This window comes from Chrysemys picta, chromosome 3 (assembly GCF_011386835.1).
Source record: "Chrysemys picta bellii isolate R12L10 chromosome 3, ASM1138683v2, whole genome shotgun sequence".
NCBI classification, from domain to species: domain Eukaryota; kingdom Metazoa; phylum Chordata; order Testudines; family Emydidae; genus Chrysemys; species Chrysemys picta.
Genome location: NC_088793.1, coordinates 58,863,458 through 58,885,132, shown reverse-complemented (window position 1 = coordinate 58,885,132; position 21,675 = coordinate 58,863,458). Strand labels below are relative to the sequence as shown.

Below are 21,675 nucleotides of genomic sequence, written 5' to 3'. Positions count from 1 at the left end.
GTTAAAAATATCACCCTCTTCTGATTGTCAGACCTCATCTGACTTTATGGGAAAGCAATGAAGAAATTTCCACCCAATAAACCCCTTGCCTGCTTTTCATTATGTGGTTTTACCAAAGTAGGACTTCCTTTTTAAAAACTACAACATGGCACATCCACAGGGTTTCAGTCAAGTTTGAAAATCCAATCTGTTGAGCTCAGGGCACTTAAGGATGTCGTTTTTTAGATTTCTGATAGAAATTCATGGTGTTGGCCGGGGGTGGGGATGGCCAGCTCAGTTTGTGGAGTGACTTTGTAGTTTCTGCTTTTAGATGTCAAAAGCATCATGGTGGGTGACAGACACTGTCTGTGTGGGCTGTAAATAGCTCATGCACTAAATGCACCTTCTCCTGTACATTTGTGGGTATTGGAAAAAGAGGACTCAGAGTTGCAAGAGTAAACAGGAATCCAGAATGCAAGGCTGAAGGAAACTCCTCCCCCTCATTCTCTGTCAATCACATACAAATCTGCTGGTAAGAAAGGGAAGGAAGAATAGATAATAATTTGTTGCTTGTAGCCTCTGTGATACAAGATAGACTTCTTAAATATATTTGTATCATATTTCTCAGATGCTTTATAACACTACTGCACTAGAATCAGATTGTCCAATGAATCCGATGACAATCAGGATGTGTCATTTTCACCAATATTCAATTGTACTGCACACATCCTGAGTGTTGCTAAGGACCAGCAACTCCAAAAGGTATCAATGGAAGTTGCAAGTCCTTAGTACTTTTCAAGATTAGACCCTATGTATTTTAAACCCATGTGCCTCATATTAAGCGCTTACTGGTGTTATACTGTATAAGGAACTGGTAACTGCTTGAGGATTTTAGTGATTGAATTTTCTTTGCCTTATGCTGATTTCTTCCATTTGAAAATTTGAAGTCTGTTATTAGGCTCTTGTTCTTCAATAATCTGTGATCTACACTATGCATGTGTGTATATATGTATAAACAGACATGTACACATTCTCAAGTATGTGCACATATGCATACACACTTATACAAACTAATTGACTATCTACAACTTTCCAAATGCCATATCTGTGAAATACCTTTAGAGAGCCAACTCATAACAGCAAAGTTGTATACAGGCATACAGTTAGAACTACAGAAATCTAGCATTGAGGGATGACTTCAAAAATTGCGGATTGCCCCCCCCACACACCTTAGCATGCCATATTTTACTTTTATATTCTTTTTGTTTTGATTGTGAAGAGAGAAGTGAAAATAAATCTCTGATTTTCTTTCAGTCATACAAGTATTTGCCTATCAGTAACATTAGTTAGAGTATAAAAATAAAATAATAGAATCATAGGGTTAGAAGGAACCACAAGGGTCATCTAGTCTAAGCCCAGGATGCAGGATTTGTTGTGTTTAAACCATCCAAGACAGTTGGCTATCCAGCCTCCTTTTGAAAACTTTCAGTGAAGGAGCTTCCACAACCTCCGTAGGCATCTGTTCCATTGTCCTACTGTCCTTATAGTTAGGAAGTTTTTCCTGAGAGTTAATCTAAATCTACTATGCTGTAGTTTGAACCCATTGCCTCTTGTCCTGCTCTCTGTGGCAAAAGAGAACAACTTTTCACCATATTTTTTATGGCAGCCTTTCAAGTATCTGAAGACCACTATCATGTCCCCCCTTAATCTCCTCTTTTCCAAACTAAACATACCCAGTTCCTTCAGCCTTTGCTAATATGGTTTGCATTCCATCCCTTTGATCATTTCTGTCACTCAACTCTGGATCCTTTCCAGTTTCTCCACATCCTTTCTATACATTGGTGACCAAAATCAGACACAGTACTCCAGCTGAGGCCTAATCAGTGCTGAGTAGAGCAGTACTGTCACCTGCCGTGATTTGCATGCTATACTGCTGTTAATGCAACTGAAAATTGCTTTTGCTTTTTTTGCAACAGCATCACATTGCTGACTCATGTTGAAGCTGTGATCTATCACAAATCTCAGATCTTTTTCAGCAGTGCTGCTGCTAAGCCATTTCCCCCCATTCTGTTTTGTGCATTTGGTTTTTCTTCCCTAAGTGAAGCACCTTACATTTGTCTTGGTTGAATTTCATTTTGTTGTCTATAGCACAGTTCTCCAATTTATTGAGATCCCTCTGAATTTTAGCTCTATCCTCCAAAGTATTGGCAACGCTCTCCCCCAGCTTTGTGTCATCCAAAAACTTGATCTGTATGCTTTCTGTATCTACATCCAGGTCATTAATAAAGATGTTCAATAGCACCTGACCCAAAAATAAAATGTGTTACATCTAAAGGTTTTTATCCTGTGCTTGTAATGTCAGAGCTTTCTGAATTTTCACTACTGTGAACCAATCCTGTTTGCAAACCAATTTATGAATCAAACACTGAAGGGTTCATACTGACCACTGTGTGATCTAGGGACAGCTACATAATTGCTTGGGAATTTCAGTCTATAATTGGAGTTTGTGAGAAGGGTGTTGGTGGTTTGTGTAAAAACAGCTGAGAGAGAGTGTGTGAATTCCTGCAAATGAAAAAGGACAGAAAAAGCACTGGGTTGGGAAAGGTGAATTTTCAGCTCCATTCTGTAGTGAAACCAGCAAGGCCCTGAGCGGAAACATGGGAAGAGATGAGTAATAGCTTGGAGCACAAAGAATCACACAACATTAAATACCATTACATTTTCCTCCCATCACGCTCACATTTGCAGAAGCTCAATGCAATAAGTTGTGGGAATGAATTCTCTTCTTACTGTAGTTAAATGTAACACTCACGGAGGCTCAAAAATTGGACAACTGCCCCCCCACTCCCCCAATCCAATTTCTGTTACAAACTTAGGTCCTCAGCCTGCTCTTATTGATATTCATGGCAAAACTCCCATAGAATGTAACAGGTACCATCTAAAAAGTATAGAGTGCCCTAATCTTCCTGACTTCAACTGAAAGTGAAACCTTGACCCTATTTAAATAAATGGCAAAATTCCCATTGACTTCAATGGAGCTAGAATTTCACCCTGCATGTGTGTTTAAGCCAAAGCAAGGAGTGATTTCCCAACAGGCAATGCTATAAAATTTTTTGTTTAAAATATAAATGTAAATTCTCACTCCAATCCAAGGATTTATACTCTTAGTATCTTCAATAGGATAAATAGCCCACAAGTGCCTTTTACAATTTTCTCAAAGCAATCCTACCAGTGTAGGAGTGGCAAATCTGTTCTCTCAATCATGATTTTTCTGCCCAGGATTGAACTTTGAGGAGCAAATAAAGTTTAAAGTTAGTAAGTTCTTTTTCATGTCCTTTGAAAACTTTTGTAACTAGCTACAATGTGACAGTGGATCCCTTATGCAAACTGAAACTTTGATTTCTGTTCAATAGGGAGACTGGTGTCTTCTCTAGACTGATGGAATAGGAAACCCAGGTTGAGACATTTGATGAGTTATCACTAGCACAACAACCGTCCCCTGTCTTTCTGCTTTTCACTTGGATGAGAGTCTTGCTTCTGCCTGATACCAGATAAGTTTTCCATAGTTCCCAGCACATATTCTTAGTCTAGCTGCTCAGTGACCACTGATACCCCACACTGCTCATCCAAAGTCTCTCAATGTGTTTTGAACATAATAAGTCTCTTTTATTCCATGTTTCCATATAGTAAAGAGCAGCAGGATCTCAGGAGTGGCTCAAGTGTGTTGGTTTCCTGGACTGCAACACCTTTATTGTACTTTGTGCACATCACTGGAATGTTGTGATCACGTATCTTTTCTCAACCTTGGGATTTGTCCATCTTTCCTCTTTTGCCATGTATGCTTCTCTCTTAATATACACTGACTACATTCCTTTCTTTGCTTTGTTAACAGTAGTCCTAAGGAATCTCAGTGTTGCATGATTATGTAGGTATACAGTGGCCAGGGCTGGATGGAATGTCAGACCAGCTGAAGTGTGGTACTTGTTGCCTCCTAGTGACTGCCCTACAAAAAAGGTGTAAATACTGCTACTGACATTAATAAGGATCCTCTACTATTCCCAAGTGAGAGAGGCCTGCATTTTAAAGCAGACGGTTCTATTCCTTATGCTGCATGGACATAGTTTAAATAAATACGGATTTATTAGAACACATACAGCCAAAAATATCCCCCCAATACTCAAGCCCCACCAGAGGAAATCATAAGCCATTTTAGAAAACACTCTGCCCGAGAATGATTAGCTTCTACGTGAGATACTCTCTGCACTATGGAAGCCCCCTTAAATGGAGCTTCCAGGAGTGGCTCCAGGCTAGGCAATTGTTGCCAAGCAGTGGTGCTTGAACATTTTATATAGTGGGGGTGCTGAGAGCCATTGAACCAAACTGTAAACCCTGTATATCATGGGAACCACTTCAAACCAGGGGGTGCAGCAGCACCCCTAGTTCCAGCACCTATGTTGACAAGGAGCCCAAGAGGAGCCAATGGCCTTAGAGCCAGTGCAGAGGCACAGGGCCCCAAACAGATGGCTTACTGCCTCGAGAGGATACCTTATTATACTTGATGGTCATTGAATTTTCTGCATGAAGGAAAGAAGCAAACATGGGTATCCTCTCCAAGAGAAAATTCACAGAAGACTCTGTGGGAGACCCTCACAAAGCTTTCTACCTCCCTTGGCCACTTCCCACAGGAAGGAGTAGTCTGGATTCAGAATTGCAACCAGTGGGCTGTGCAAGTGAAAACACTGTGTTCCGTTTTTCCTGTTCTTAATGAACTTCCCACACAGAAAAAACAAAATGAGTAAATTGTGTTGTTGCCAATCAAATGCCCTTTTTATTGTATTTGAAAGGGTATTTTGCTAATGTAGGATAAACAAGATGAATGGAAGAAAGACAGAAAAAGCCATATTCTACCCAAAAAGGCCAAATTTCAATGATTTTTAAAAAGTGATTTTTCTCAGTTAGGAACAGGAGTAAATAGCACTTCCAACAACAGATTTAATTGGAATGTTGTTTGTGAATATTATATTACTTCATTTAACAATCAATCAATGCTATTTAGGTCAATAACATTATATTAGAGCAGGACACATGGCATTGCCCTACAGAGAAAAGTGCCATGGACTGAAAGAGACACACTTATTACTCTTATTTAAAATTTGGTAGAGAACCCGAATAGGGCCCAAGGGGCTAGGATAAATCTGCTATTTAGAAAGAAAGAAAGAATAGGGGTTAGCACTGGGGGTAAATACACAGTAATTTAGACACATTTTATAATGCCTAGTAATGCTCAGAAGCATTCTCCAGCAGAAGTCTGAAGGAGGCTTTTATTCATCTAGAATCCCAATACACTTTCAGCTGTCCGAGTGGACTCTGAACCTTCTTTAAGAAAATTCATATAATCAATTTTTGTCTTCTCACATTTTTAAGTGGCCACAAAAGCAAAAAAAGAATCAAAGAAATATATTTGTAAAGCTTCAATAAACTAAAGCATGAGAATTTTTTGCAACAATTATTTTTCTCCCAACCATATGTGGTACTTTAGGGTGTTTTTATTCCCAAAATGTGTTGCTCATTCCAAAAGCAGAATATGGTACTTGTTCTGATAACAACTACTAGGCAGTAGGTCTATTTTTAGTCATTAATAGTAACAAGGATGGGAAGTCTATTCCCTCTGCTGTGTAACAGCATTAGTTATAACTCCTGTTTTGGGTTACAAAAATATAGCACTCTTTCAATATAACTATCTGAAGTGTAAACTTGTACTGCAGTTATTCTGTTCACTTGCCACCTATGGAGTACTCGCTCCTGTACTGTGTCAGTGAAAGTAGAAAAAGGGGGTTGATGAACTGCAGACACACTAACTTCAGTAGAAATAATGGAGACACAAACTAAAAGAATGTTCTTGCTGGAGGTTATTCCAGTTCTGTTACTGGGATATTAATATTTTCTTGGTTAAAGGGCAAATTTCACAGATCATTTCATTAATCTTTTAGTGGGTTCAAAGCTCATTTCTACTTCTTTCTCCCCACTCTCCCTACTACTATGGAATATAAAGGGGCTTAGGATTTAGCTTCATAGTCAAGATCCTGTGGCTTTCCTGCAGCACACAATAAAGCTCACTGTATACATCAGCCTCTATGGACTCTCTCTGTGTGGCATGCAAAGCTCTGAACACAGTTGCTCAGTTCACGGCCCTTCTGTAAGGCTTCTCTCTATCATAGGGACTTATATGGTCCTCATTACAATAGTATCTGAGTGCCTCACAATCTTTATCCTCACAAGAACCCTGTGAGGTAGGAAAGCATTTTATCCCCATTTTACAGATGTGGACCTGAGACACAGAAAAACTAAGTGACTTGCCCAGGGTCACACAGGTCTGCCAAATCCCAAGCTAACGGCCAATCCACCTTTCCTGGAAGACTTAAACTGTAGACCAAAATCTATGTAGCCTGGTCCTAAAATAAAGCCCCTGTTAAATGTCATATCTCCTTTTTTGAGCTGGATATGACAAGTGCTGCAGCTTTCTTAAAGATTAAGTCTTAACCCATGGCTTCAATGAAAAATAAGTTTATGTTAAACAAAATGCTTTCAAAAGACTCCAAGTGTTAACTGAGCTAGCAGTGTACCTAAATCTAGAGTGGCATCCTTTTAAATGATTACTATAAAGCTCTCATCAGTAGCCATCTGGAATAAACACCTCTTTTAAAAATGTGTTGTGCGTTGACTGGAACAAGAACAGCTTTGGAGTTTGTGCATATGTGGAGTATGTAATATTTGTAACAAACGCATATTAAGATTCTGAATCAAATTCTTCTTTCACACCCGTGTAAATCCAGAATCACATGATAGCAGGGCCTGTGAGTCTCCCACATGTAACAAAAACATAGCATTAACACAAACATATTATTATTGTTCTGGGGACAAGAGCCCTACTGATGTTTAGATAGTGAAGCGGGAAATGAGTCAAATAATTCTTTAAACTTTGTTTTAAAAAAATTTCCTTTCGTTAGATTCACAGCAACATTTTCTTTGTTTTTTCATTTAATCCTTTCATGTTAATTATGGAGTTTTTCCATTTTAACTGAAGCCAGTAAGGAGCTGAACCAGCATCTACATGGCTTCCAAAACAGCTTGAAATTCAGAGTACAAAAGACAATCACAAAGAGAAGGATTATAGTAGTCCTCATGCAGAGATTTGCTTATTCACAGTATGTTTACTGAAAAATAGCCGGACTGTGATTATTCAAATACTAACACGCTGCCTGGTTAATGGCTGAATACTGCGAATATGCAAAATAACCATATAGTGAGAGTGAATGAGAATCCCAACACCAGAATGAAGAGAACTGCATGCTTGGAAAAAATGTACCAGTTTTAGCTCAGAACATAATAACGGCCATACTAGGTCAGACCAATGGTCCATCTAGGCCAGTATTCTGTATTCTGACAGGGGCTGGTGTCAGATGCTTCAGATGGAATGAAAAGAACAATGCAATTAACAAGTGATCCATTCCCAGGCATTCAGTCCCAGCTTCTGCCACTCAGAGGTTTAGGGACACCCACAGAATGCGGTTATGTCCCTGACCATCTTGGCTAATGGACCTTGATGGACATATCTCCATGAATATATCTAATTTGGAAGCTGTACAGCCTTGTCGCAGTCTGACAGCTTGAAAGAAAAATAATTTATGTATAATACAAAGCATATTTTAAATAAATAGGGAAATACTTCTTCACATATGGAATTCACTACTGCAGAAAATGATGCAGCAGAACACTGAGGATTTTAACAGCATTTAGATAATTCTGTGCCCAACAGAACATTTACAGTTACATATGGTAAAAGGGGAATAATCAAATCTCATGCTTTGGGGTGTCAACTGATTACTACAGGACCCCGGAAGGAATATTTTCCCTATGTACAGCACCTCATAATTGGCCACGAGCTCACTAGGGAGAGTGGCTCATCTTTCTCTGAAGCAATAATCATATGTCTCATTGTCTCTACTGGTGGCAGGATGGGGGAAATTGGTTTTGCTTTGGGATGGCAAACTATATGCTTGCAACTAATATGAACAATTTCTTTACATCTACTACTTCATCACTCACATTCAGAATTTTAAAATTTATATTAGATCACCTCAACAATTTGTCTTTACCCATAAAAATAAGTCCATCTTCTATAGCTTTCATTGTTTTTCACTTTATACCATGTTAATAAGATTTTTAAAGAAGTCTAGTAAGACTGTTGAATATGGGCATCTCTTGCTAAAGACCACACTAGCTAGTCTTAAATTAAGAGCTATCATATCCCTTAATATGGTTTATCAGATATTTATCACAACTGGTATTAAATTGTCTAGTCTATGGTTTCTTGTTTGTCTCATAAAAACTGCTGTAGACAAGGAAAGATTATAGCACTAAGAGTCAACCTGCTTCCTGTACCAATATACATATCAGATAGATTACAGTAGTTCAGGGTAATGAATTTCATCACCGAAGAATGTCTACAAAGTTAAAATGCTGAGAATGTGCCCTCCACAACCAGCATGCAAAGGGTTAGCTGGAAGAAAAAGAGCATTGCCCCTTTAAGAGCTTCTTACCAGAGGTGGAGAGAAAGGGGAAAGTTTACAGGGATGGACAAGAAAGGCAGGAAGCAGTAGGGGCAGGTCAGAAGGGCACTGCACTATCCTTCCTGCTGACCAGACGAGTGGGGGTGTATTTATACCCCATGCAGCCGTGGATAGGTCCTCTTTACCAGGATCTGGCTGCCAAGTGGTGGCCCCAGGGCATTTTGTCATGGGGATAGCAAAGTCCAACCATTTTAACGATAAGGGTTAATAAAGAGGTGAAGGAGGATTTGAGGGTTTTGGAGCAGTTTCTGTATCAACAGAGTGTCTTTCTGGAGGGGGGAAAGGATGACAGAGGCAAATTTAATGGTACATTCAGATGCATCATGAGGAATAGGTTTTGGAGTATTTTATCAAGACAGGTGGCATGCCCAGAAATGGCTCTCAGATTGGATACAAAAAGGTATAGTGAAGGATATACCATTCTTGGAATTCTTTCCCATTTTGGTAGCAGTAACTATTTGAGGAACATATTTTGGAAACAAAAGTGTGCAGTTTTGTAATGACAACATTGCCGTGGTACATGTTAACAATCACCGGTCCTCCAGATCTCCCAGGACCATGAAGTTGGTAAGGGCATTTGGAGTCTAGTGGCTAAATCTTAACATATGTTTCTCTGCCAAGTATATGCACGGGATTGCTAATGACATAGCCAATGTGTTGTCTTGATTTCAGATGGGCAAATATCAGAGACTAGCACCAGGGAGCAATCAGGAACCAGAACAGATGCCGGTAGCACTCTGGAATTTTGACGTATTACAGCTCTCAGGGTAGTCAGAGATCAGTAGCGCCATAATGTTTAGGGCCTGTGACAGGAATATTAATGATTTTGTGAAATTTCAGAGGCTAGAAGGTCTGCCAATGATATGGCCTACTCTGCTGTACTCCAGTAGTGTCATCTACCATCTCTGGTTGCCTATTGAGCCTTATATTGCCAATAGAATGAGGGGTTACCCAGATTCTTGTGGTAGGTTCTCAGTGCAGAGGTTTTTAGTGAAGTAATCTCCGGACATGGGTCCTAGAAAAGATCCACGTTCTCCCATCACTGTTCAAACACTTAGGTCGGTCCACATTACAGAGCTATATCAGTATAACTACGTCGCTCAGGGTTGTGAAAAATCCACACCTCTGAACAATGTAGTTATACTGACCTAATCCCGTGTATAGACAGAGCTATGTCAGTGGGAGAGCTTATCTCACCAGCATAGCTACCACCTCTCGGTGAGCTCTCAGCCTATGGGTGAGCTCTCTCCCATCAGTTTAGAGCATTTTCATTAAAGCGCTACAGCACTGCAGCTACACCGGTGCTGCTGTACTGATGCAGCATTTTAAGTGTAGACATGCCCTTAGAGATTTGGTGCAAGTTCTCAATCAAATATGCAGAAGCAGCCAGGAGGCAGCCTTGTTCAAAACTGCATTCCTGGTAGCAATTTTTGGAGCTTTTAAAGTCAGTGAACTAATGCCTGAGTTAGCAAGGGATACTTTTGGAAGGACTTTGGAATGGAAGGATTTACAATGGGAAGTGCAATCAGTTTTCAAAACCATGAGGATTTCCAAGGGGGCAAGGTGAGTCTATATTGCTACAGCTGTGGGTTGAGGCAAGGAATTGCCCAGTAAGAACATTAAGGACTTATACAATAAAGAGACTCGTAAGACCCCTCTTTATCCCTGGTGATGGAAGGCTCTTCACAACTTTGTTACAGTTTTCAAAAAGGGACTTTCAAAGCTGGGGCTACTGGTGCAAGAATTTGGTTCCCACTTTTTCTGGATAGGGCATGCAACGGTTGTGTCCCACCTAGGGTAGGGGCCACAGCAATTCAGGCAATGACATTCAAGTGTACACAAGATGTATGTGAGACCCCAGGTAGAAAATCAGAGTTAATTTTCTTGTACTTCCACTTTCAGAATCATGCAAGCAGGCCAGGTGAGCAGTGGTGTGGCCCTGCAGGCACAGTATTGTATACTGGGCACACAGGCAGGACTTCCAGGTTGGTGAGCAGTTCACATCTGGGCCTAGAGAGTAAGGCAAGCCTGAGCTGGCATGGAAGCAGAGGCATGCTATTGGACTTGCTGATGTGTGTTGTACACTCTTTGGGAGCAGACACCGGATACAAATATGGTTCACTTTGGTTAAAAACAAAAACAGGTAGAAATCAGTGAATATCTGGGAACCAGGCAGAGGTGGGGGAGGCAGCCAAGCATTTTGCTGGTGCCTCCTTGTGGCAGATGTCCTGGGCGTACTCAGAATAGAATGGATATGGTTACTGGATATAATGTGTTGGAAAAGAGTTTGAAGGAAAGCATCTCTTAAGGGAGCTGAGTAAGTGGGGTTTGCAGTTCCTACATCTCATGAGCAGGGAACCGACCACCCTCCTTATTCTAGACTCCTTTATGGGAGCTGAGGAAGGGGTTTGGGGCTCCTACATCTGGAAAAGCAGGAAACTGATCCTGCTTCTTCCTGCACTGTAAAATTTCTTGCTGGGCACTCCCACATATTATAAGTGAATAAAGTTGCAGCCTCATTAAATGACATCCATTGCCTCCTGTCTTTTTTCTGGTGTGGTTGAACAATGAACTTGGTTAAAACCTTATACCTTAAACATTTATAACAGTCTGGATTATATTATCTGTGCAATAATGACCTTAACGCATAAAATGACAAAGTTACTGGAGCAAAAACCACAATATAGTAGTGACAAGTTAAAAATAACTGAGATTAAAAAAACCCTCAAATCACGGGTCACAGTGTAAAACTTTATCCACCCATATATCCGAATCAGGTGACATATGATCATCAGCTTGGATGTTATATCTGATTTTAATTAGGTGGAACATTAAACAGGTGCACGTTAAGGATATTTTGGATTTCAAGCTCATCACAAGTTACTCATTTTACATTCAACTGTTTTATCTTGAAAAGCTCAGCTTCTTTGTAATGACATAAGATGCCCAGAAAAAGTAACCCTGTCATACAATAGATGGACACCATGCTTCCTTTAAGATATGATCATTTAATTGTGGCCTCAGTTCCCCATATTAATACTGTGATGGGGTGTATCAGCCCCACACTGGTGCAGCAGGGGTTAACCCTTCTCTCTTGGCCAAGGAGGTCACGCCCCCTCAGCTCTGCTGGGCATGCTCCCACTGGAGACAGGATATAAAAGGCAGCAGAGCAGCTCAATCTGCGCTGACTGCCAGTGAGGAAGGAGGTGCACTGCTGACTCCTGGGGGAGGAATGCCTGCACTACAGGACGTGGAGGCCAGCCAGATAGAGACAGACGGCAAAACATAGGGTTGGGACACCACAGAGAGGGGAGAGACCGTGGAGACCCAGAGATGGCAAACTGCAGAGAATCAGGTAGGAAGTGACCTGGGGAAACGGTGGTAGAACTGGAGACGGGCTTGGTGTGTTTCGGTAGGATCCCTGCCGAGCTGGTGGTGGGAAACCCCGCCACCGACAGGGCCCTGGGTTGGGAGTTGGTGTAGAGTGTGGGCCCAGTCACCTGGCCCGGTCACCTGGCCACCGCCCACTCTGGGGTGGTGGCTCAGCTCACCTACACTATTGACTCTGGCTGCTAGGCTGCCCTGCCCTGAGCGCAAGGGCCAGGCTATTGACTATGGTCACAGGGCCACACACCCTGAGACTGTGGGCAGTCCTACCGATTCAACTGCAGGGCTGTAATGCACCTCTCTCCAACCACCAAAGGATTATGGGGTATATCAGCCCCGTGACAAATACAATACTGGCGGGAGAGCTAGGAATTTGAAGGGCTGACAGCAAACGCCAACCAAAGCACATGATCCTCTTTGAGACGTAGGTAATCTAATAAGTATTTCACTGTCATTGAGAAATACATGTCTATCATATCTGTGTTGAAATATTATGAAAATTGGGTATATTTAGAGCAGTGTGAACCTCTGGCTTCAACTGTATATGTAGTTAGAACAAACCAACTATGACTGAAGTTTGACTTGCAGCTGTGAACCAATAATGATTTGACAAAACTTTTTGTAGGTCTATGAAGTGCCCAAAGAAGCTAGAGGGAACTCTCTTCCTTTTATCTGGATACCCACAATTTTTAACAAGCTACTGCGTATGCTGTATTTTGAGTTTGTGATTGATTGAGATAGGTCACATGGGACATGTGTATTTCTCCCATGTATCTGGTTGACTGAATCTGTTGCATGTGATCTACAATATAAACCCAACATAAAATGAGCTATTTTACTTTTACCCAAAAAGTAGGGCTGTTTTTCAGATGATTTGACTGGAAATATTCAGCAAAAAGTGCTATAGCACCAGCATCTGTATTAATTTGACAACCAGTAGCCTAATATATTATGTTCCTCTTCCTGGGATTATTTGTATTTATCTCTACTTTTGATGACAAATTATATCCCAGTTATACAAATATTCCCATATTTGATATGCTCTCCAGTTTAATTATACTCAGACCAACGTTTTCAAACCTAAATATGGACTTAGGAGCCTAAGTGTGTGGCCTGATTTTTGAAGTATTAAGGACCCAGCAGCTCCCATTAATTTTAACTGGAAGTTGCTATGTTCTCAGAAACACTGAGAGATGTATTTTGGATTGGAGAGGGTGGGGGGAATGTGTCTAGCAGTTGGATACCCGTGCTTGTGGAGTACATGTTTGAAGCATTCTAGCGATGACAACGTGATTTTACTGCAAGGTTTGGCATTTTTCTTGAAGCCCCAGTGCCTGGAGTGAGAGTGAAAATCCCAGCTTTATTGGTTTTTTTTTTTTTTTAAAGTTCTAGTCCATGTGAATCAAAGCTTAAAAATGTGAACAGTAAAGGCTCAAAAGCCAGAAAGCAAATAAAAGGAACCCAAAATATATTATTTACAATCTCATGAGTCTGAGGCGCCTATTCATGATTTTTGACTAGTCTATAGTGGTGGTGCTGGTAATACTGTGTACTTACAACTTCCTACAGTATGCTTTTATCTTCATACTGTCACCCTATGGCTGCTCATAGTAAGCATATTATTGTTATACAATAGTCTCAATGCTTTTGTTGTTAGAATGCTTCTAGTACAGCAGCAGAGTGGTTGGTTCTGCCTTTGATGGTCTTTTATTTACACTAAATAGAAACAATACTGTCTCTCTAAAAAGGAATCATAGGATCTACCTCTAAGTACCTCTCCCACAGGACCTCCAGAAGCATCCTTCCTGCCTCAGTGCTCCAGGAGGCCATATGCCTTCAGCAATTATGCACATATGGACAACTCTGTCCTCTATGACCTGGCTTGTAAAAGGCATAACAGAACACTACAAGTCATTTTCTGTGTTCTAATTGAGACCTATTCAGCAGAAAGATCAAATGGCTGTGGAAGCACATATATGTATAATAAAGAAAATTTGCCACATGGTACCTTTGGACTAAAACTTTTTAATGCAACTTTTATCATGTAAATTTGTGTCTCAAAAGAAAATTTTACATTTCAATTAGAAAAGAAGATCAAAACTCAACTGATGTTTGAGTCACTGTGAAAACAAAATCCCTTCATGCATTTCCAAGCAGGAAAGATTACGTCTGTAGCAATATTAGGAAGCAAAAATGTTATCTTGTACAAGCATCTGCAAAAGCATTTTGTATTGTGCAAACCCATTTTAGATTACTACAAAAACTGACGTCTAATACACTTTTCTGACTATGGGTCAAAGTGATATAATAAAGCTTCGATTCAAAAAAGCTTCCTTCAAATGTAAAACATTATATCCTTAAGTATTGGATAATATTTTAAGAAGCCATGTTACTCCTTCACCTTTCCAAACAAAATATTGTTTAAATACTACTAACTTTACCTTGGTATATTGCTCACGCTCATATTCTTGGCTAGAACCAGACCCTGTTGTCTGATTATAACGATGCACTTTCATTTTCATCTGTCGCGTTTGTTCCTCCACTACTAAGCTTGCTGTGAAAACACATAATGGAAGCTTATTAAAAGTGGTGAAAAACTTCTAAAGAAATAAATGGTTTAGCAGCAATTTTGATCTTATTTCCATCTCAACAAAACAAAGAAATATACATACAGTACAATAACAAGCAGGGTGTAAACACTGAACAGAGGAATGCTAATATTAATAAATCAAGCACTTCAGCTGCCTAGAGTCTTTACCTGAAAATGGATAGATATCCAAATTTCCCATACACTATCAAGCTAGTGTAACAGATGTCAAAAGAGAAAAGAATTTAAATTGATAGGCTGAACTATAAGCTTGTTAAGTCGTCTGGATGCAGAGGATATGCATACATATGCTTCTAACCATACATTTGTTGACTGTGAAAAATGTTGTTGTTGTGTTCTAAGTGTTAATACACTGAACAGATAATACTAAAAATATTTAAATAAGAAGTTATTAATTCCTACCATTATCTTCAAACACAGTAATTGTTTACTATGACTAAAACATTTATAAGGAGGAACAATTTTCTCTGACTATAAAACATACAAAAATAATTTGCATAATTTTTGCTTGCTGTGCCTCATGGACCTTAGAAATATAGTATTTGCTTTCCCATGTTTCCTTTTTTTGCAAATAAATAATATAATAATAATAATGAAGAATGTTTTCTTGCATTTTTACTTTTTCCCACTGTAATATTTACTGTTCTTTTTAAAAACAAACAAACTAAGAACTGTAGTATTATAGAGAACATTATCTTCTTTCCTTGAAAGTAGTTAGCACAGATAGTACTGAATATATTTGCAGATATACCTTTGAAAAAATAAAGGAGACAAGATGTGAAAGATTGTGTGGGTTTGGGTGAAAGAACACATTTATTCCATTACTTTTGCTCAGTATTTGGTGGCTGTTTGTATAAAAAGGTTTCTCCAGTCAAAAAAAGTAAAAGAAATTAACTGCTACATATATTTCTCTTAATGGGCTATATATTCTGCCATCGTTACTCACATTAAGTAGCACCTTACTCCACAAGTAGTCCTACTGGAATCAATGAGTTTACTCTCAGAATATAGTACTACATAATATGAGTACAAGTGGTAGAACTAGGCCCCAATAATCTTGTAGTGGTCACTATACTTAAAGTTACACTAAGACTTCCATTCTGACTGTCAGTTTTTACAGGGTCATAACTTTCTGCAAAAATTCTCCTTTTCATCTGAAATATTCTTGCTTTGTCTCAGAGCAAAGATGATTTTTTAATTTGGAAAAATCTGAGCACAGTCCTTTCTCCTACTTTTGAGTTACACATGGCTTTATACATTTATTTTCTGATGTCAAAATGTTAATTTCTTTTTTACACAGGCATCTCTCAAATATAGATGAATTTTAAAAATGAAAAAAATTCAGGTAATTAATCCCTGAGGGTTAATACCCAGGATAGTGAGGGAAAACAAAACAAAACAAATCAAAACAAAAAGCACCGAGTTATAAGTCACTGAAAAACATAAGTTTTCCAAGCATAAAATTCAGAATGTCAACTAAGTTCAAAATTAATACACTATGGTAATTTACAAGTCTGCACTGTGAACTAGCAGAAGAGATCTGTGTAAGCTTGTCTCTCTCACCAACGGAAGTTGGTCCAATAAAAGATATTACTTCACCCACCTTGTCTCTCTAGATATTGAGGCTGTTGGGCTTTGTGTTATTTTATTGTGGAGTTCTATACATGCCTACATTTTTGACTTTGCAAGTATAGAAATATACAAAAATCAGTATGAAGATTAGGGTCAGCTGTTCAAAACTGTGAGCAATTGCCCAAGCAATGATTGTGCACCTACCTATCTATTGCACTTGCGCGTGTAAATCATGGAATGTCTATACGCTGGCGGAGTACAAGCAAATGCACAGGTGCACAATTTTGAACATCCCTTTTCCTCTACTTTTATTTTTTAAAAATGGGAAAATTAAATAAAACAAATTACATTACTGATCTGATATAGTTATAATTTTAAATTCTAAAGGCAAGAAATGCAAAAGTCAAAGTTGTTGTTGTAACCTTTAATATCCACACATTATGGTGGGCCCAATCTGGCAAATCCTAGACATGCAGAATGCCACATTGGGCCCACAGAGTATTCTGGATTACTAATTATGCTGGGAAATGTGTACCTTAATTGTAGGGGTTCAGTTTTACCATCAGATATGCAAGTACAACTCCAATTGACTTAAATGGAAATTGCATGGAGGTGTCTGAGGCAAAATTGAGCTCTCTACATTAAATTTTTAAAGATGGCATCTTATTCTCAATCTGCAATAAATTGTGGGGAGAAATGAGAGGATTAAATTAGATCACTACCCTACCTATTTTGTATGTGCCATCAAAGACTGACATCTTAATCCCAGTATTTATGCCTGAAATTGATAGTTATATAAGCTTACATGAGAACCACCCAGTGAGGATTGTGAATTGAATTAAAATTGTCTCATAAATTTGGCTTTGTTTATAATTTAAGAAAATGGTATTAAGCTCACAGATTCATTATTCTTATATTCCTAAACAGGAAATGTGTAAAATGCATATCTTATACATAAAATAGAACTATGATACTTTGTACCTTGTCTGCCATGCATAAACAAACACATATCTGTTATGCATCTAACTGAATGTTCTGAAAGGAGGTTCAATCAGATGTGAAGATTCAAAAATGTTACTTGATTATGTAACTAGTCTATTGGAAAAGTGCTGTTAGGTAACCCAGAGTTCATATGAACATTTAATGTACAGCTGCTTCTAAGAGAAATATGGTATATGTCCTTTTAGAATTTGTGCATGTTCAAAGGGTTGGGGTTTGGGGTATTTTTTTTTTTTTTTTAGCAATCTTGAGCACTATGAGTATACACTAATTTACATTTTAAAGCATTAGAGTCACAGACCTCTAACCTCATCATCAGCAATAGTTACACAAAATAAGAAGTGCTACTCCAATGTTATGCGTGAAATTCTGGCCACACTGAAGTCAATGACAAAACTCCCATTAATTTCAATGGGGCCAAGATGTCACCCTCTGTGTTCAATGGTGTAAGCCACACCTGATAGAATTCCCACACTAAGGCTTGGTCTACACTACCCCCCCTAATTCGAACTAAGGTACGCAACTTCAGCTACGTGAATAACGTAGCTGAAGTTCGAAGTACCTTAGTTCGAATTAGTTCGAACTTACCTTGGTCCACACTCGGCAGGCAGGCTCCCCCGTCGACTCCGCGGTACTCCTCTCGGCGAGCTGGAGTACCGCAGTCGACGGCGAGCACTTCCGGGTTCGACTTATCACGTCCAGACTAGACGCGATAAGTCGAACCCAGAAGTTCGATTTCCAGCCGTCGAACTACCGGGTAAGTGTAGCCAAGGCCAAAGGGTAGGTCTACACTGCAAAAAAAGGTGTGTTCTTAATTTGGATTAGCTAACAAGGATTAAAATAGCAATAAAGACAAAGCAACTTGGCTTTTAATTGAGAGCCTGGGGTAGGGGAGCAGGTTAAACTCAAGCTGCTAACCCAAGTTAAATGGGAGTTGCTATGTCTTCACTGTTATTTTGACCTGAGTTTGCTAACAAGGGTTAGTTACACCGAGTTAAGAACACACCTTTTGTTTGCCATGTAGACATATCCCAAGTTTCATCAGCACCCACTGACTCAGGCAAGAAGTCAATATTATAACATATTAGGAGAGGGGAACTGCACTAGGAAACTTTCATCAGGACTTTATGGTTAGTTCTCATTCACTTTCCCCAAAAGGAAGCACAGTTTGACAGTTCTGGTTGTAGTATTTCACAGACAACTGTTCATATGTCTAAAAATGTCAATTACATTAATTGTTTATATGTCTTCTTAATATTATACTCATTTATCAGGATTTTTATGTGCTTTGGAGAAACCTATTTTTATGTATGCATTTATTCCCCCCCCCCCAAAGAGCATTACAATTATTTTTGGCCTATGCATTTATTTATTTTTTTACATGGCCCATTTCAGCAGCTGAAGAGGTCAAAATCCATAGATGTATAGCTCAGAGGTACTCTCTTAGCCAGATGGCTATGGGAAAATTCTAAAGTCCTTACTCATGAAGTCAAGTAGATTACTCACAATGGGGTTGCAGGTCTAGGCCCAGAGCTTGTATTATAAGGGATTTTCAGGCTCTTCCTGGGTAAACTATGTGAGAGTTGAAGAGCAATGATTCACATTATTCAGGACATGAAGAAGCATAAAGCCAATCAAAGGCCGGTGAAAGAATTTAAAATGTCAAGCCTCAACTTTATCAATTTTAACATACAAGAACGCAATGAATCCCCACTTCCTCAAATGGCCAGACATTAACTGTGTCCAGTGTGGGGTTGAATGGCCTCTCACCATACCACTAAGGAATGAAGCCAGACTCCCTTTGCTAAATACCCCTGTTCACTTCATGATTCAGCCCACTGTCCCGTCCCACTAACCACCTACTGAAGGTGGAAATGACCGTACAGACAAGAGAGAGCCTGGTCTGCAAAGATTTAATACCTTCTCATACCTTTCCTGCGTCCCGTGGTTAGGTTCACCCCAAGAGCTGGCCTTGTGAAACTCTAATGCTGGGCACTGGCTGCAATTTGTGACAATATTTAGTGACATACATTTCTTCATCCTCTTATTTTCTTACCCCCACGTATCATACCTCCAGGATGCTGTTAGGAGGATGAAAAACCCACCAGATACCTTTACTGATCTTGTCCAGAAGAGATAAAAAAAATGCTTTTTAATCTCAAAAGGCCATTGGATCAGATCCAGAGAAAACCTGGTAACCCAGCTCTGACAACTACACCAACTGAAGGACCAGGGCAAGACAGCTATAAGTAGCAAGAATGGGTGCTCTGTGCCCCAGAATGCTTAAATACACAAGAAGGAAGGTTTGCTGGGGCCAATTTTTGCTCCCTCCCCTACCTACCTGAATTAGCTAATGTGTAACTATGCTCAACACCATACTGACATATGTTTCAGAGTAGTAGCCGTGTTAGTCTGTATCCGCCAAAAGAACAGGAGTACTTGTGGCACCTTAGAGCCTAACAAATTTATTAGAGCGTAAGCTTTTGTGGGCTACAGATGCATCCAATGAAGTAGGCTGTAGCCCACGAAAGCTTATGCTCTAATAAATTTGTTAGTCTCTAAGATGCCACAAGTACCCCTGTTCTTTTTACTGACATATGATCTCTACATATATTCTGAGCAGGGAAAGAGGAAAAGGAGGCACATCCTTCCACCAACTTGGACCTTGGGGTGTAGCAATTGCCCTGCCAGTCTTATCCCACTAAGTCAGGAAGTGGAATTTAATGTAAGCCCTAAACTAACCAGTACCAGTAAAATGATACTGTATTAATAGATTACTGCTTATATATTCCTGTAGAAAAATTTGGATTTGGATTTTCAAAAGCACCTAAGCAAGTTAAGTGCTTAACTCCCTCTGGAATTCAATGGAAGTTTGGAACCTAACTCCCTTAAGTTCTTTTGGAAACATTAGCCTTAGGATATATATTTAATGTGTTGCACAGGATATTATATATGTGTCTTCTATTAACATAAAGAAATTCTGCATTTGCATGTTTAAATATTTGGCTCCCCCTAAAGTCACATGAACCATCCAAGGGCAGATTGAACCACAAGAGTTAAGGTCACTGTGCTGCCAGTATACCCCAAGGATTTCCTGAAGAATTTTCTCTTTTCGTTATTTATATTAACTTTTGTTACCTAACATTTTTAGGCCATATTTTACACAGGGTTGTGCTGCTCACTGAGTGGAGGTGAAGACATGCAGTTATATTGTAAAGTTCATTCCCTAGTTTATGTACATTTTTACCTGGAAATGACTGGAAATTGTTTTATTAAGATAAGTTAACAAATAAGGCCCTGATCATGCAGTCAAATCCAGGTGGGTGGACTTCTGCACTGAGGGAGACCCAAATACAGCAGAGTGATCTAAATGTGTCAGAGAAGATTCAGAATTGAACCCTGTCAGATTTTGGAAGTAAAACTATATAGCTGGACTTCTAATTTGAGTATACAGAATAACAAACTGTGGTATGTATGCAGTGGAAGAGTAAGTCATCATAATAATTTGTAATGGTTTATAAATAGCAATTTGAAAGATGGAAATATTTCTTCTGTTATTGTTACAAAACAAGCTACAATTAAAATTAAATATACTTCTTGTTTCAGATTTTCATCACAAGAAAAACAAGTCTCATTTATTATTTTGTGGTATTTATAGTATCTGTATGTTTAAATTGCTTGTGTAAAACAAAAATTAAATCCAAATTCACAATGGACTGGAATCTTTCTGGCACAAATATCTGCTCAGTGCAGGAGGGGAAGAGATGAAGACACATTAGGGAGCTGGTTACAGCTCTCTTATTCTCAAGCTGCAACTGCTCTAGTCCCAGCCCTGGAAAAAATTAGAGCAGGCCAAGAATTGTTATGACTTAAGACAGTCCTTAAAGGACCTTATGCCAGCTATGAATTTTTGGAGGAGTGCCCTCCAAATGCCCCAGTGCCTCTACAGAACAATAGAACCATGAGCAATAAATTGTATGGTCATATATAAAATATACCACAGCAGATAAATTCAATAGATTTGTTTTTAACCAAGTTATAAAATTAATAAATGGACAGAATGCAGTAGATGCAATATACTGGAATTTAGTAAAAATGTGGACATAATAGTGCATGAAATCTTATTTTTAAATTAATTCAAATTGAAGTAATCTGAACAGTACAGGTTGAAAACTATGGGAGGTCTGCAAACGAAGGCCAGTAATGATAATCAGCAGTGCCCCGGAGCCTGGGTTTGTGTCTGGATTTATTTAACATCTCTAACAATTTGGAGGGGGTAAACTACATATACATTTATATTTGCAGATTTTATTAAATTGAGGGATATTGCAAACACCAATGCTGACATGAAAATAGTACAAAGGGGTAAAAAAATGGGCAGGAAATAATAAACCGAGATTCTTCTTGCAAAAATATAAACAAAGATATTTTTAAAAATATTCCCAAACATGATAAAGCAAAGCAATCTAAATTTGAGCTTGCAATGCTATGTGAATACCA

General features: G+C 39.1%; 1 protein-coding gene across 43 annotated transcripts in view; it reads right to left on the bottom strand.

Moving 5' to 3' along the window:
• Positions 1-21,675, bottom strand: part of RIMS1 (regulating synaptic membrane exocytosis 1) — a 515,627-nt gene that overhangs the window by 96,827 nt on the left and 397,125 nt on the right. For 30 of the 43 annotated variants that reach the window (XM_065587958.1, XM_065587963.1, XM_065587957.1 and 27 more), the window contains one exon: positions 14,438-14,550. The exons of the other annotated variants lie outside the window; for them this stretch is intronic. In XM_065587958.1, the coding sequence (XP_065444030.1) occupies positions 14,438-14,550 (113 nt within the window). The remainder of the gene's footprint in view (positions 1-14,437; positions 14,551-21,675) is intronic. 43 annotated transcript variants of the gene reach the window in all.